At 39.4% G+C, this 15,168-nt stretch overlaps 1 protein-coding gene across 1 annotated transcript; it reads right to left on the reverse strand.

Moving 5' to 3' along the window:
- Positions 1 to 2,287: 2,287 nt before the first annotated feature.
- On the reverse strand, positions 2,288 to 14,222 carry mier2 (mesoderm induction early response 1, family member 2). Its single transcript, XM_054602634.1, has 13 exons — positions 14,074 to 14,222; positions 12,457 to 12,622; positions 11,446 to 11,559; positions 11,237 to 11,348; positions 10,391 to 10,470; positions 10,025 to 10,094; positions 9,655 to 9,806; positions 9,368 to 9,449; positions 7,854 to 7,948; positions 7,568 to 7,698; positions 6,725 to 6,867; positions 5,974 to 6,078; positions 2,288 to 5,185 (listed from the first exon to the last, which is right to left on the reverse strand). The coding sequence occupies exons 2-13, from the start codon at positions 12,565 to 12,567 to the stop codon at positions 4,734 to 4,736; spliced, it is 1,647 nt and encodes a 548-aa protein (XP_054458609.1). The 5' UTR covers positions 12,568 to 12,622; positions 14,074 to 14,222; the 3' UTR covers positions 2,288 to 4,733.
- Positions 14,223 to 15,168: the final 946 nt, after the last annotated feature.

Here is a 15,168-nt window from a genome sequence, read left to right on the forward strand (position 1 = left end):
ATTATAAATACATCAATAATACATAAATAAATAAACAATAAAATATTGGACTTGATACTAGGGTGACATGGAGTAGTTTTACTGAAGTTTTAAAGAAGAGACTTGTAAACAACCCGTTCACAAGGTTCAGGATCAAGCGTGAAACTACGGCAAGGGAAAGTGAGAACTCAAGGCTTTGATCTTGGCTTCTTGTTTACGGCCCCTGGGCTAGGTTAATAAAAACTCCAAAATGCCACAACAGCCAACAGGGGAAGACTTGTGGGAAGATATAAGTGTATTAATGTGATTGGTGTATGACTGAGCACATAATCATCTATAGTATTTGCCGCATATACATTAGCTCACTGCACAAGTAGTTATTCTAAAGACGCATGTTGACGATAACTCCTGCTAACTGTGTTTACAAAATGTTAATGGTAAAATTTCCACACAGCAACAATGACTCACTGAGTGCAGAGACACCAAATTGCAGAGATGTTTTTCATTGTTGAATTTGTCCCAGGAATAATTAGACACGACAGTTACAAAAACATCTTTCATTCATGCAGTGTCGTCATACAGAGCTGACGGTAATAAACTCTATCGGCTGTGGTTTGTTTAAACTTCCTTAATGCACTGAAAGGTTCTCATCTTGATGCACTGTAGTCACTATAACTAATTGTAACTGTAAACCTCTGGAAAATATGGCCGTTATTAATGAGCCATGATATACTGACAATGATCGAGTGATTCATGGCTTGTTTGGACACTGTTGTTCTCACTTTGTTTTTTTCAAGGCAAGAATACAAGAGTAATAAAACTAGTTGGACCATTCTGCTGTTGTTCTCAACAGGACACTCAGTAGAATATTTCCATTTGGGATAAGTAATTATTAAGAAAATACATTAACACACAACACACACACACACACACACACACACACACACACACACACACACAACTGTATGTTTATATATATGTAAAATCCAAAATCATGGGAGTGGTCCTTAGGGAGTGACACGACAGCAACATGACATGAACACTAGCAGAAAGACAGTTTTTCTTGAGACCAAATGCATGTTCTGAAGGACATATTAGATGTCCTTGAGAAACTGTGGATGAGAAATCGCATTTCTTCACAGTTATTTGAATTGTATAATCACTGCACAATTAAAATACTTAAGATATACATTTTTGTCTAATCTGTCCGTCTTAATATCTTTAGATGTGCAAGCAAAGGGCTTTACCGACATTGTATAAAAACACAAATAGAGCTTACATGTTAGCGTGTTAGCAGCAGAGTTCCTCCCTGTTGTCTAGTGTCATGTCACTTCATCACGGGCGATGAAGACACAGCGGGGCTGACTGGGGCTTTGGAGGAACTCTGCAGGGGACAGAGGAGAGACAGGAATAACATTTGGCTTACATTATATACAGTATGTGCCTGGAACAAGATATTATGTGTTTTCTAAGGCTGAAAATACTCAATGACATCCGAGTTTAGGTGTTATTTGATTACACTGGTTAGCTGGATGAATATTAAAATCACAACAAGAGTTTGTTTCACATGAGAGTTACATATTGAAGTGTCTCTACCTTTAGCAGCAGCACAACAAAAAAAATTGGTGAAGTGCACTATGGGTCAGATTGTTTTTTTTTCCATTCTGGAGCTGAGGTTGAATTTCCTGAACTCATTTGAAATGATTCAGGCTTCTGTTCCTGGACTGCAGATGTTACAGGAAGTAGGTGGAGAGATGACCTTGCTCTCATCTTTGTCTGCATCAGTGCAGCTCTGATGTCAGCTACTTGGAACACATCAATGTATCCACGGGCAACTAAGGCACTGATGTATTTTCTGGATGTCACCTCCTCCCTGTTTAAACTTTAAAAGAAATACCAAACTTTCACAATTTCTATTTGTAAACAAATGTGATTATTCACAATTATTTTCCTGTCTAGATTACACTAACAAGTGCAGATGCTTTATACGTTTTCAAATAAGTTATAATGCATTTTAATATTTCACTCAATGTTCATTTTAATCGTTTGTATTTTTTCTTTTTTTTTACAAAATGTAATGCTTAGAAACAAACATAACAGAAGCAGTACAATATATAAATTGCTAAAAATCAAAGTAAAATTAAAGAATTAATAAAAGGCAGTGATTCCTCGCCTTTTCCTGCCGTAATGGTACACACACACACACACACACACACACACACACACACACACACACACACACACACACACACACACACACACACACACACACACACACACACACACACACACACACACACACACGTAAACAACAACGAAACATGATCTGAAAGCGGCTCGTCTTTTAAGAGGAAGTGCGGCCACATTTACAGACAAAAAACATGAAATAAATAGTACAGGTGAAAGGATGAACATGGGGCCGAGCCCTTTTGTTCCCTGTAGCTCTCCCTTTACCGCTTTTTAGAGACAGTGTGACAAATATATACTGAGATATCATGCAGAAGAAAATACCACATATTTACTATATGAATAGATTCACAAATCAATACATGATTTAGTGAAACGACTACAAAAACTTTGAAATAATTTCTATCGAGAGGCATCTTGAAGCTCTTCAACGTAGGGTTCCCTAGGTTTAAATAATTCAAATAAAATACTGTATTTATCTTTACTAAGCTTTTTTCCATCTTAACTTATTTATCATATCTATACCATCACATCAAGATGCTAAATCCATACAATTCTCAACTTAGAAGTGGCCGAATCCTCTATGAATCCTAATATGAAACTATAGGTTTATAATTTATTTTGTACTCATTGACATCCTGTGAGATGATAAATGTGCGCTAAGAATATAAAAGTTTGTCATCCTTTAACAAATGTAATTGAAGGGGCTATCTGAAGTTTGGGACACTGGTAAGAAAAAGTTTAGAATCGGTTATGAACTTTTAAAGAGATTTGCATTATAAAACATCTTATTAGAAATGCTAAGGCTTCTACAGACGTGACATTTCTCAGTATACTTCAGAATGTCTGTTAGAGGTCAGTGAACAAAACATTTTAGAAGACAATAAGACAGTTTCTGTCACACTGTAAAAAGTTAAAATATAACTAATGTACCTTTTTTCACTTATCGGATGTTACTTTAGAGTAAGAGGCAACAGAAGATATCAGAACTGTTAAGTTTCATGTTAGGATGATCTTTGGACCCCAAACATCTGTGATCACCTCCACCAAGGAGTTTATGTTCTCAGCTGGGTTTGTTGGTTTGTCAGCTGGATTATGTTAAACTACTTGCTGGATTGTTATGACTTGTAGCAAGGATGTAGCACGAGCCAAGCAAGAACCCATTAAAGTTTGAAGCAGATCCAAATCACGGAGCGATTACACACATTATTTTTCACTTATGGAAACAGCCTTGATGGAAGTCTGCACTCGCCTCTCTTTACATATGTTTTTACTTAAACACCGACAAGATGCATCTTAATCCAATAAACTTCTGATAGTATAATCGCTTTCCTATTTGTTTGGACGACACCTGTCCAGAGTGATAGTGACTGACTCACTTATTTATGGTGTTAGGAAACAACATCAAAGTTCCTGAACCTGAGAAAGAGTGATTGCATTCAGTGACTTAACTATGTTTGTATGTACATTTTACATTTGCACGTTTATTTTATGCCTATTCTGCAGGTTAAACATGGCTCTTAATGATACTTAATATTCAACACGATAGAAACGGTGATCAGAAATGATGACAAAGCACTGCACCTTTATAAATCTTAATGTAAATCTGCAAATGAAGAACCAAGATGAAAACTTCCACAAAAGCAACACTAAAAAATAAAACCTGCAAAAATATGGAGCTCCTTTTTTTCTCCAAACATGTTCAAATCTCAACGTCAGAAAATGTTATTTAGTTTCAGCTCTTTATATTTAAACAAAATTCATGGGACAGTTTGACTCTTCCGCCAAATGTTTTCAGACAGGAGCGGGAGGAGTGCAAACAAAACAGACAGGAGGAACAGAAAAGGGAGAGCCAATTACACACTTAATTAAGGACGTTTAAAGTTAATGTTTAAATAAAGTATTCTTCATTTAGTTTAAAGGAAGAGATTTCACAACCGTGTCACCGTGTCACTCTCCAGAGACAGATCTCAAATGGCTGCAGCGGCCAAAGTGCCGAGCGATATGCAGAACATACCTTATAAACATGTGATTGGTTCTCCATGGAAGAAGTTTTGATTAAATCTGATTTGCAATCAAACATTGCCATCTTGATAAATAAGAAAAACAAAGAAACAGTGGTAAACATTGCAAATCATGGTCATTTTATAGATAATAAGCGACTGTGAGCCACTTCTGGGTAGCTTGCACGCTTACTGCAGCTTGCATCACCTGCACAGTGCTTTCACAAGTATGTATAAATCATGGCCAATCAAAAGCTCAGCCTTGCTGCAGGTTATGTTAATAAACTGTTAATTAACACATAATCAACACCTGAAAGTAGTGATTAACACTCGTCATTCCGCAATGGAACGAGGGTTCAAGTGTCTCAGTTTAAAAAGAGGGTTCAGACAGACGAGTGACCTCCCTGACACAGGAAGTAGGTCCATCCTTTTTCACAAAGTTTGGTAAATGCGCTTTTTGTCCTGGTTTCTTCAAGTGTGGTGTAAAAACCAACACCGATCAAAGGTCTCGACACAGATCGAACCATTCAGAGTACCACTCAGTTTAGACTTTCCCACGTCCCTTCACTGTGTGAGCGAGCGGGGATGCTGGACGGCAGACGGGTGCAGCAGGCTACCAAGTGCCTGAAAGTGTGACGGGAGGGCAGAAGATGAGGGAGGCGAGGCAGACGGAAGGCTGAATTCCACTTGCCGCCCGTGGTGGGAGCCCGTCCCCCCGCCTGCTGTTTCACAGTCAGGGCCCTCTGAAACAAATGGTCCACTGCACATGTGTAGCTGGTAAAAACAGGAGCCCGGCAGGCAATGGTCGTCATGGGAGGACAGAGGGCTCCCGCCGGCCCACTGGGAGCTCTGGGGAAAGGGCTGGGACTGGAGCTGAACTAGAGCTGAGGGGCAACAACTGTCCGAGTCAGGATCCCTCAGGTCCTCCATGTGCGGGAGGGAGAAGGGACAGCCAAACAGCTGCTGAGGACATTCTTCACCACACAAGTCTGACGACCTTATCACCAGCTCGCCATCTGAAAGATGTAGAAGAGTTCATAAGATGACAGATCGACTGCAACCGAGTCATTTAATCTTCTGTATTTATTCAACTTTTATGATACTGAGATCAAAACACTGAAATGGAGATTGAATAGAAACGTTGCACTGTGAATGACAAACTGGAAATGATGGCGTCAGCGTCTTTCTCTTTAGCTGTTGTAGTAACTGACAGAAACTGTTATCATGGCTCTGACACACACACACACACACACACACACACACACACACACACACACACACACACACACACACACACACACACACACACACACACACACACACACACACACACACACACACACACACACACACACAAGTATTTCATTTACGTAGGACCTTGTGAGTTAACCTCTCTTGCCAAATGCATGTGAAAATGTATGAAGAATGAGAATGCATCTGCTTAATCATTATACAGTTTTGTTGATCATAAATTGTAAATATATGTCATTTTAATTTTAAACTACGGCTAGAGTTAAAGGTTTGCTACACAAATAATGATCTTGAATTAGATTTTATAATTATACAACACTTTGAGCAGACGTGATGGAAATGATCAAATGCAAACATCTGCAATGGCTCAATATATCCGACCTCATCTGATAGATAATTAGTGGCATTTACTGAATAGCCAGAGGAGGTTTTATGGCCTCATACAACAGCACTGTACCTTAAGGCTATAATTAGAGTTTGATTATTTACCACAGGCAAGTTTAATGAGGTTTGTTCCAAATATCACATTCTCTCTCCAAGTCTCTGTTCTTGCCTTCTTTACCTGCAGGCCCAGCCTGCTTTCTGTGGCCTGTCTGGACCGAGTTCATGGCTTTAAGAGAAAGCGGGGAGTTCGTCTGCGGCGGGGACGCCTCTCTTCCTCTGGAGCGCCATGAGAACAGGTGTGCATGCACATGTAGGTACAGACATGCAGACGTGCACGCACAAACACAACAACACAGGACAAACACAAGAAGCAAGAAAAACAGTGGGGGAAACAAAAGAAGGAGAGACATAAAAATGATTCATACGATAAGATAATGAGTATGTGATGTCAAAGTAAAAGGCAAACCATGTAATCAAAATAAGACATTCAATGGACGAAAATGAAATCCATAGGACTGCATGTCCAACACGATGGATATTGAATTATGCGATTTGGAATATGTCTTACATGGTATGTAAATGGTTTACATAAAGAAAAGATACACATCTCTCTCTGATTTCAGCATTATTGGATCCAAACTAAATCCTCAAGAACCTGTGTGCGGGATTTTTTATTATATGCTTTATTCACAATCAAATGGAAGAGCTAAGTGCTCTGTGACCAGCTTCCACTTCAAATGAGTGGAAACCTTCTCAGCTTTTACTGCACGTGTGCTTGTTTTCTGAGCAGTTCTATAATGATAATGGAAATAATATTGCTGTAACGCTTCACAATTAGTTATGGTTCTCATCTATAAAGAGAGCAAAAACTGAGGCAGCAGTTTCCAGAATTCGAGCCGACACATCAGGTGCTTGTTTACCTTGTTTGTGTGGATCCAGACTGGACTGGGGAGGTAACGGGGACTGCAGCTGTCCAGTGTCCACGGAGCTGTGAGACAACAAGCCTGAGGAGTTGTTGGTTCCTTCCAGCTCCCCAACCTCCCCGTCCTGGTCTCCATCCTCCCTGCAACACACAACACAAACCACTGTTAGCGATGACTGGTGTGTGTGAAAAGTTGTCAAGACACATACACCCTTTGTTGTTCTCCCAATACCATGAGGATGAATGGAAACTTGTTTTGGTGCTCAAACGATCAAAATGGCATGTTTATGTATGTATAAAAAATGTGTTACAATAATAAATAAATAAATATACACACACACACACATTTTTTTCAGAAACAATGACCCTGTTACTCTGGATAATTAAAAGAACGCACTGTCAACAGTATTTTTAGGGGCGATATCTTTGGTAAACAGTAGTTCCACTTTCTTTAATTAGTGTGAGGTCACCAGCAAAGTTACTATAAGCACTTACTATACAAATACAAGTATGAATTCCAGTTAAGAGACATTAGTTCAACATGATAGTATATAAAAAAACATTTGCTTAAAATATTGCAGTAATGTTCAGCATAAAGTAATGCAATGTGCGGAATCGGGTAAGTATACGAGAAAATATTACAGGTGCAGGCGGGTGACAAAGCAGCGTTTTAAGTAAGTTATTAATAACTTACAGAAACTTTGCGTGATCACCCACACCCACACCCACACACACACACCCCCCCGGCTCAGCAGCACTTAGTCCTAAGTCCGCAACTACATTTATTTATGTTGACATTTACAAAAAAATGTAATTTGGTAGTGCCCTGAGCAATACTTACATGCTCCCTGATTGTAGGCTGAACTTCTTGCGAGTGAGCCTGGTGGCCTGCTGGGTAAAGTACTCGTGACGTTCAGACTTCTTCCACATGTAGTAGTACTCCACACACTCCCCAACGGAGCGCGTTCGTACCTGAGGAGGAGGAAAACAGTTTTTGCTTTGAGAAAAAGCTGTCCCATCAAATATTCAAAAAGAGTAGCCTATAGCAGGTCAGTCAGGTTTTGAACATCAAACTCCAGGAAAGATTCAACTGAAGAATGTCAACATGTTGTCTCCTGAGCACTCACCTTATTAGCCTGAATGAGGTGGAAGTTTTTCCCGTAAACCCGATAGCCGTGCTCGAAGCTCCTACACTCCTCCTCACTCCAGGCACAGAGCTCTTCTATAGAGAGAGAAAAGCAGCAGAGGGTAGTTCAGCACTACTTTTAATTTATAGTTTGCATCATTTTCATTATTTTTTTTTTAAAGAATGCAGTGTAATCACAACTTTATGCTGTAGATTATCACCAGGCCCACACGGAATCTGGGCGTGCAGAATTTAAATGAATTGATCTGTTGCTTTTTTTTCCTTAAATGAATATTGTCTATCACATTAGAAGCAAATAAGTCTTCTGCAGAGAAAACTTTTTAAAAAAATGAAAAGAAAATGAAAAAAAAAAAGAAATCTGCAGTTTCCATTTGGCTCTGATTATTACAACACAGGGCTTTGAGGTCACCACTCAATGCCCGCTTTTGATTTGATCAAGCCAGCTGCAGAAAAACCAAGACGGGATGTGTCACAATGTAACCGTATGGTCAGGACTCTCTGGCCTTGCAGTAGTTTTTTTCCACACCAAACTACAACAGAGGTCTTAGACTTTAACTGCAGCCTCACTGCTGAGTAAGAGGTCATGAGGTGAACTGTTTCTCTTTTGCAGTGTCGGAGTCAGCAGCTGGTGTTGCACTGACAAGGTACCAGATACAGTTGAACTTTGCGGTTTTCACACCACGGGGTATTGATGTGTTCTAAGGTTTATGGAACTCAATGATAGATTTTAGGATCCCCAATGAGTATATAATCCTCTCTTTTACTCAGTGCCTTCACATTTGTAGTTTCTTTCTGGAGGATGTGATTCTACATGCTGTGGTGGGTGTGTGTTGCATCTGCAATTTAGTTCATTGAGTTCCTGATATTTGTCACTTAATGAGGATGTGGCAACCCTTCCTTTCCAAGGAGCTTATGATCTCATCCTACAGTTTGTCCTCCCATTGCTCAACTCAGGACTCTGACTGGACAGGACCAGGATACAATGCCTCTCTTTATACCATGCAGAACTGCACTATGGAAGAAATGTACTTGAGGAGCATTTGGGAGTCCCCCAGACTCCCTTAATTTCCCATCTATTACCTAAGCCCTGTATGTGCTGATCCCCACAAAGTCCTCCAACTTCAGGTCTGCCTCTTTCAATGAAGTGGGATTAATAAAAACCCACTGTAATCCTCCTTCACAGCATCTACATCAACAAATCTGACAAGGGTATCAAAAGAACAGGCTTTGTTCCTGTCACGTATTTTATTCATCTGCAGAGCAAAATGTTGGTTTTCTGATCTTGTTGATAAACTGCTCCTTGCTATTTTTGTTGGCATAAAATGCAGCTTGAAAACCATATAAATAGCCCCAACCCCAGCTCCACCCTCTAAATAATGTTAGGAAACATACAACTACATTGGCAAATTAAAAATTGCATTGCATAAAACTATTCAATACATATTTGATCAGTCTTCATCACCATCATCGAGTGGATTATAAAGACGTTCTTACCAGCGAACACTTTCACATTGAAGCGTAATCGTCTCAGTGCCTCTTCTGCATTGAAGTTGCATTTCACTAGTTCATACAGTGCCTGAGAATCAGGAGAAATGTGGTTAAATAAGACCAGATCGCAAAGCCTCGAGACAATTGGAACACGTTTTGTGACAAAAGCGGTACAACTTAATATAAAGACGACAAAACATCAGATAGCGGGTAGTACATACATGTAACTAGCGGCACAGCTGGATTACACGACTTAACAGTGTCTTCTAGTGTATACTTTAAAGTGAGCATACCTGTTGGTTGTCTCGGACAGTGTCTCTTTGTGTTTGCGTGCATGCTGCTCCCTCCTGGCCGTATGGTCTCTGTGCGTTCAGCAAGAACTCTTCCACTTCCTGCATCGGAAGAACTCCTGGCCTCCACAGACACTGGTCCTCACTGCTGCAGGCTAGAGGATCAAAGAAAAGGAAGCGGTAATGAAGGTAAATGCAGTCGAAGCGGCAGGGAAAACTGATTAAGAGACAGTGAATGTAGATAGAGATGTGTTTGGCAGTTTGTCTTCTTTGATACCTCCAGTTGGAGTTGCCAAAGCCAGATTTTTCTTTTTCAAACTCACACAGAAGTGCTTTAATCATCTGAAATAACTTTTATAAAAAGTTTGCTTACCGCTCTCCTGGTAGGTATATGAACTGAGTGGAGGAATTTTTGCCTGATACAGTGAGCCAACCATGATCTCCTGAGAATGAAATCAAAAACAAAGTCTGTCAAAGCTCTGAAATGTGACATATAAAAGGCTGTAGCCAGAGTTTAAAAATAGAGGTCCAGATTTTTTCCTTGAATTGACAATATTAAACAGGGGGTCTGGGGCTCCTGTGGCTAAAAACACATTTCGCTGCCGACTGTCATATACATTGATTTTGTATAATACCTCAGACACAACCCCACGTCAAAACATCCAAATCAGAGTCAACTTGTGTATGTTTAAAAAGGCCCACGGAGTGTGAGATGTGTGTTGGAGCCGTCGTTGCCTACCTTGTGCTCTTCGTTGGAGGGAGTAGATGCATCGTCAGAGTCCTCATCTGATGAGCTGACTAATGTGTCTTTGTCTCCACCTGAGAGACAAAAACACTTTTGTTTCAGGCAATCATTTTATAACACTGAACACATTCTGCACGTCAAAAGATTTCGTCATACATTTATGCTGACAAAACACAGTTACTCCAAACAATATTTCTGAAACTTAAGATTTGTTTTTTTTCTTCTTTTTTGTTGATTATTAACCTCTATTCAACAAGTAAACCCTATTGAGATAAGAAACAAACAAATCACAAGTGAGCCCATCAAATACAGCAATTGTAGCAATAAAAGTCATATAATATATATAAAAATGCCATATACCTAACTCAATATAAAATACAATTCAAGATAAAGCAGTGGCCCTCAGGGGAAGGCTGTTTGAATATATTTAAACTCCTTCAGTTCAGAAATGTTTGAGTGTCTTTGACATCATTCAGTCACATGGAGACAGATGCAGAAAGCAGTACATGCTGCCATACCAGGAAGTTCCCATATCACATTAAACGCAACAAATAAAAGCTTTCATGTAATTTCCTGACATAATAAACTCTGGCATGTCACGTTATTGAAATGTACCGCCGAGCTGTAAGTAACATTCTGCAGTCTCAGCAAAAGCCACTGATTTTAAATTGAATGATGAGGAAATGTTCCACCAAAAAGAAAAGGCTCCAGGGATGTTCCTTTCTTTCACTGTACACTATAGAGTGTCATCAGAAAAAAGGCTTTGAGTGTGCATATGGTATTAAGCTTTTAAATAGTCATAAAGTAATGTGTGAATATATATAGCTATGTGTGCGTTACCTTGGAGGCGGCGGAGCAGATCTGAGGCGTTTGAGGTGACTGAGGGGGTGAGATCATCAGCTAATGATTCGTCTTCCTCCTCCCCAGGAAAGATATCCTCAGTAATCTGATCCTGTACAACACAAAATAAGTGAGCAATAGAGCAGCAAAGTATGGCGCCAAAAAAAATAAGGTCCACAATAACACAGCATGCACTAATAATATCTCACCTTGTCCAGTGTCATGTCTGGCAGCCTGGCAGCCATGTGACAGGCCTCCTTCTCTGGATCGGACACTGTGTAGCCGTACAGAGCCAGCAGCTCCTCCAAAGGAAGCTCACCGGCCTACAAACACAGAGATGCAGATTTGATAAATCAATAGCTGGTTGGTTTTATATAATTTCCTGAGCGGGGATTTCAGAGGAAGTTTGTTTGGTTCCATGCAACTTGGAAGGAGGAATAAGAGTTTAATATGTCTTAAATGTAGGGCTGCAAGGAGCAATCATTTGTATTTTTGATGAATCTGTTGATTATGTTCTAGATTAATGTTTTGGTTTAAATGTTTGATGTCTTTAAATGTCTAGTTTTGTCAGTACACAACCCAAAGATATTCAGTTTATTATGATATAATACATATAAAAGCATGAAATCTTCATCTTTGAAGGAGAATGAAAACAGCCTTTTCTTCCATTTTGGAAAAAGATAACTTGACAATTAATTAATTTCTCAAAATAGGTTTTGTCAATTGACTAATAGATTACTCAACTAAACTTTGCAGCTCTACTTAAGTGTGTTGTTTAGCCACATTTGCCAAGATGAAAAGGATGCTATCTTTACCATGTTTCGTTTGCACACTACTCTAAATAATTAATATATGACTAAAAAGAAAGACGGTGATTGTGGAGCTGTTTTTGAGTGTGTCAGTGCAGCTCCAGTCAACAGGTGTTACTGTGGGCTGTGACCCAGAGCTTTCAAACTCTTACAAACTAGAAGCACTGGTTTTGGAATATATACTGTAAATGGCAGTAGTGCATCTTTAATCCGTGAATTTTCTAACACTAATTTAAATCAAAGCAGAAATCTACAGTAGGAAGAATAAGAATACTGTGGCAGTGGTTGTTCAAGTGATGTTCAAGTGAGTTCTGTGGATATAAGTTTCACATAATAAAAAGGAAAAATATTTATGGCTTTCATACAGAAACTAACTCTAACTTATTCAGACTTGGCTGAACTTGACCGTACAGTGTGGGACTGCGCTGCCATCTTCATGGGGCGAAAGTTCTCCTCCGACTCCTCTAAGGCCCGTGAAGACTTATGCTTCTCCCGCTGAGGGCCTCCATCGTTGTACCTCATCCACTCTCCGCTAGGCCACAACCGTTACACTTCTCTTCGGGGGCTCGTCACCCACCTGCAGACACAAAACAAACACAGCGCTATCTTATATGGACGTTCAGCAAACATAAAACAACATGAGGGATCAAATAGCGACTGATCCTGGCTCATCCTTTTGCAGATCAGCTGACTCCTAACTTTTAAACTACCCCCTTTTTAACTTAGGATACCTGCAGTAGGAATACAAGTATCATACCCTGCAATCAATCTGCGGAAAATCAATTGTAACTTAAATCTTTCTAAATCACTAATCACAGAATAATCAGACAACTCCACAAGATTTGTTTTTGGTGTGATTTAATGTAATATAGCCTACTGCTTAAAATCAAAACACAGCATGTAGAAGTTGCTCATTTGATGTGACAGCACATGTTGTGTAAGCATTTTTTTTCCATTATGGATTAAGGGCAAAAATAATGAATTAATGTGGGACGTACAGTACCAGTCAAAAGTTTGGACACACCTTCTCATTCAATGGTTTTTCTTTATTTTTTTCTACATTGTAGATTGATATTGAAGACATCCAAACTATGAAGGAACACATATGGAATTATGTGGTAAACAAACAAATGCTCAACAAACCAGAATATGTTTTATATTTTAGATTCTTCAAAGTAGTTGAATGAGAAGGTGTATCCAAAACTTTAGACTGGTACTGTATATCTTTGACGAATAAATGCCAGTTAAGACCACTAAGAGTTCACTTAAAGAACTTTGTGTAATGTTAGTAGGCTTCAAGTCAGGGGTGAAAGAGGATGTACCATACTCAAGCTCACCACAGTTCACACCCGAGTGCCCCCACTCATTGGACTAGATTATATGCTACTTATATAAAAGACACCACTCCTGGGTTAAAGAAGTTGCACACACAAAAAAAAAAAAAAAAAAAAAAAAAAAAAAAAAAAAGTCCCGTGAAATGCAAACTATTCATGCGGCGTGGCTCTCCCAGCCCGTCGGGTGCAGTGTGTCTGACCAGGGGCGCTTTCCTGTGACTTGGTGCTGAACGTCTCTTCCTCTCTCTCCGAGTGGCAACAAGAAGGAAATAAGTAGTTCTCAATATTTCCGAAAGACACGGCCGGAGTTTGCCGCCGCCAAAGTCGTGACATATCTCCCAACTTTGTTCCCCCCGCACTCGACGCACTTCTTGCGCACCTGAAATAGTTCAGCACCACCGTGTTAGACCCCGCCGGGCTGCCTATTGTTTTCTACGGGTTTTTTTTTTTTACTATGAAGGCGGAGGGAATGGCTCTTTAAAGCTAAGAACGCGGAGAGAGGCGATACGCCGGAGTGCTTCTCCATTTCTTTCCCCAGTTAAAACGCCCCCGTTGCGCGCTTTAAGCCGGCGTTAACCGGGCCGGCGGAACCGTCGACACCCTCGTGTACCGCACGGCGCGACACGGGTCTCCAATTCGGTCCAGTTTCTCTATCATTCGAGTCGTTACATTCCTCGTTTTTTCTCTCACTTACCTCCGCCATTCCGTTTCTGCGCAAGCTGAGTATTGCCCGGATGTTGTAGGTCTGCTCCTCTGTACAGCTCCGTTTATTGCCGCAACGATTCAGCAACAGCGACTGTTAGTTAGTTAGGTGCAGACTCGAGTATTGACTATTTCTAAGTAATTCGGCTGTTTTTCTCTCGCTTGACAGCTGATATTTAAGAATTCCCCTGTAGTTTTATTTTATTTATTATAAACTCCCTTCCCCTTTCGGTATCAACTTATAAAATTCTGCTCTTGGGCAATGTTTTAAAAACATACTTCAAAATAAAGTAAACCTCATGTTTAATATATACCTTACATATTGACATACCCTAGTTTATATATATACATATATGTATATATATATATATATATATATATATATATATATATATACATATATGTATATATACATATATAAATATTGACCCACGTGTTGTCCCTTTGTTTGTTTAAACATTTTAAAAATATATTTAAATGTCATCTATATGGTCCACATATGGTGACTATAGTCTACGTGAACGAGGGAGTAGACTTGACATGGTCGAAGCAGATAAAGATATAAGTCTCTGTCCTCGGCCAATGGCTGCTTTCAGGTCTCAAGAGATAGCAGAGGAAGGGTTAATGTATAGGTTGATCCCACGTGACAGGATTCAGCCACAACAAACAAAGTAGATCCTATGATGAGTTAATCTGTCCTATATACAGTGCAGGCTACAATTCAGTTTAGGTATCAAAGCAACGTAAATAAGGGGACAAAAAGCACAACTAATGGTATTTATTTTTCTTAGTCTTTCACTGATATAGACAGCTAACATTTGTTAAAGGTGACCCACTGTAGTTTTGTTTTACTCTATAATAAACTGCAAATATTAAGGATTTTTTTTCTGGAGTTTCTTCTTTCTTATGACAATTTGTCAAAGTCATATGTAAGTTTTCTGACTGATGTATACATTTATTTTTAAGGACAGATGAGAAGCTAAGAAAAGCATGCATTTTTTTTTATCAGATACAGTATTTTTTAGCCATATATGCATCATAGTTGCCTGATGTGAAAAGTGTTTAAATATACACATATGTACTTCTA

The sequence above is a fragment of the Anoplopoma fimbria genome, chromosome 8, assembly GCF_027596085.1.
Source record: "Anoplopoma fimbria isolate UVic2021 breed Golden Eagle Sablefish chromosome 8, Afim_UVic_2022, whole genome shotgun sequence".
In the NCBI taxonomy this organism is placed as follows: domain Eukaryota; kingdom Metazoa; phylum Chordata; class Actinopteri; order Perciformes; family Anoplopomatidae; genus Anoplopoma; species Anoplopoma fimbria.

Bases quoted from the DNA above. Each gene is read 5' to 3' on its own strand.
- mier2 (XM_054602634.1), bottom strand. From the start codon at position 12,567: ATGAGGTACAACGATGGAGGCCCTCAGCGGGAGAAGCATAAGTCTTCA. The intron at 10,471-11,236 runs GTAACGCACACA...TTTGTCTCTCAG, and splicing joins TCTGCTCCGCCGCCTCCAAG to GTGGAGACAAAGACACATTA. The intron at 6,079-6,724 runs GTAAACAAGCAC...GGCGCTCCAGAG, and splicing joins TCTGGATCCACACAAACAAG to GAAGAGAGGCGTCCCCGCCG.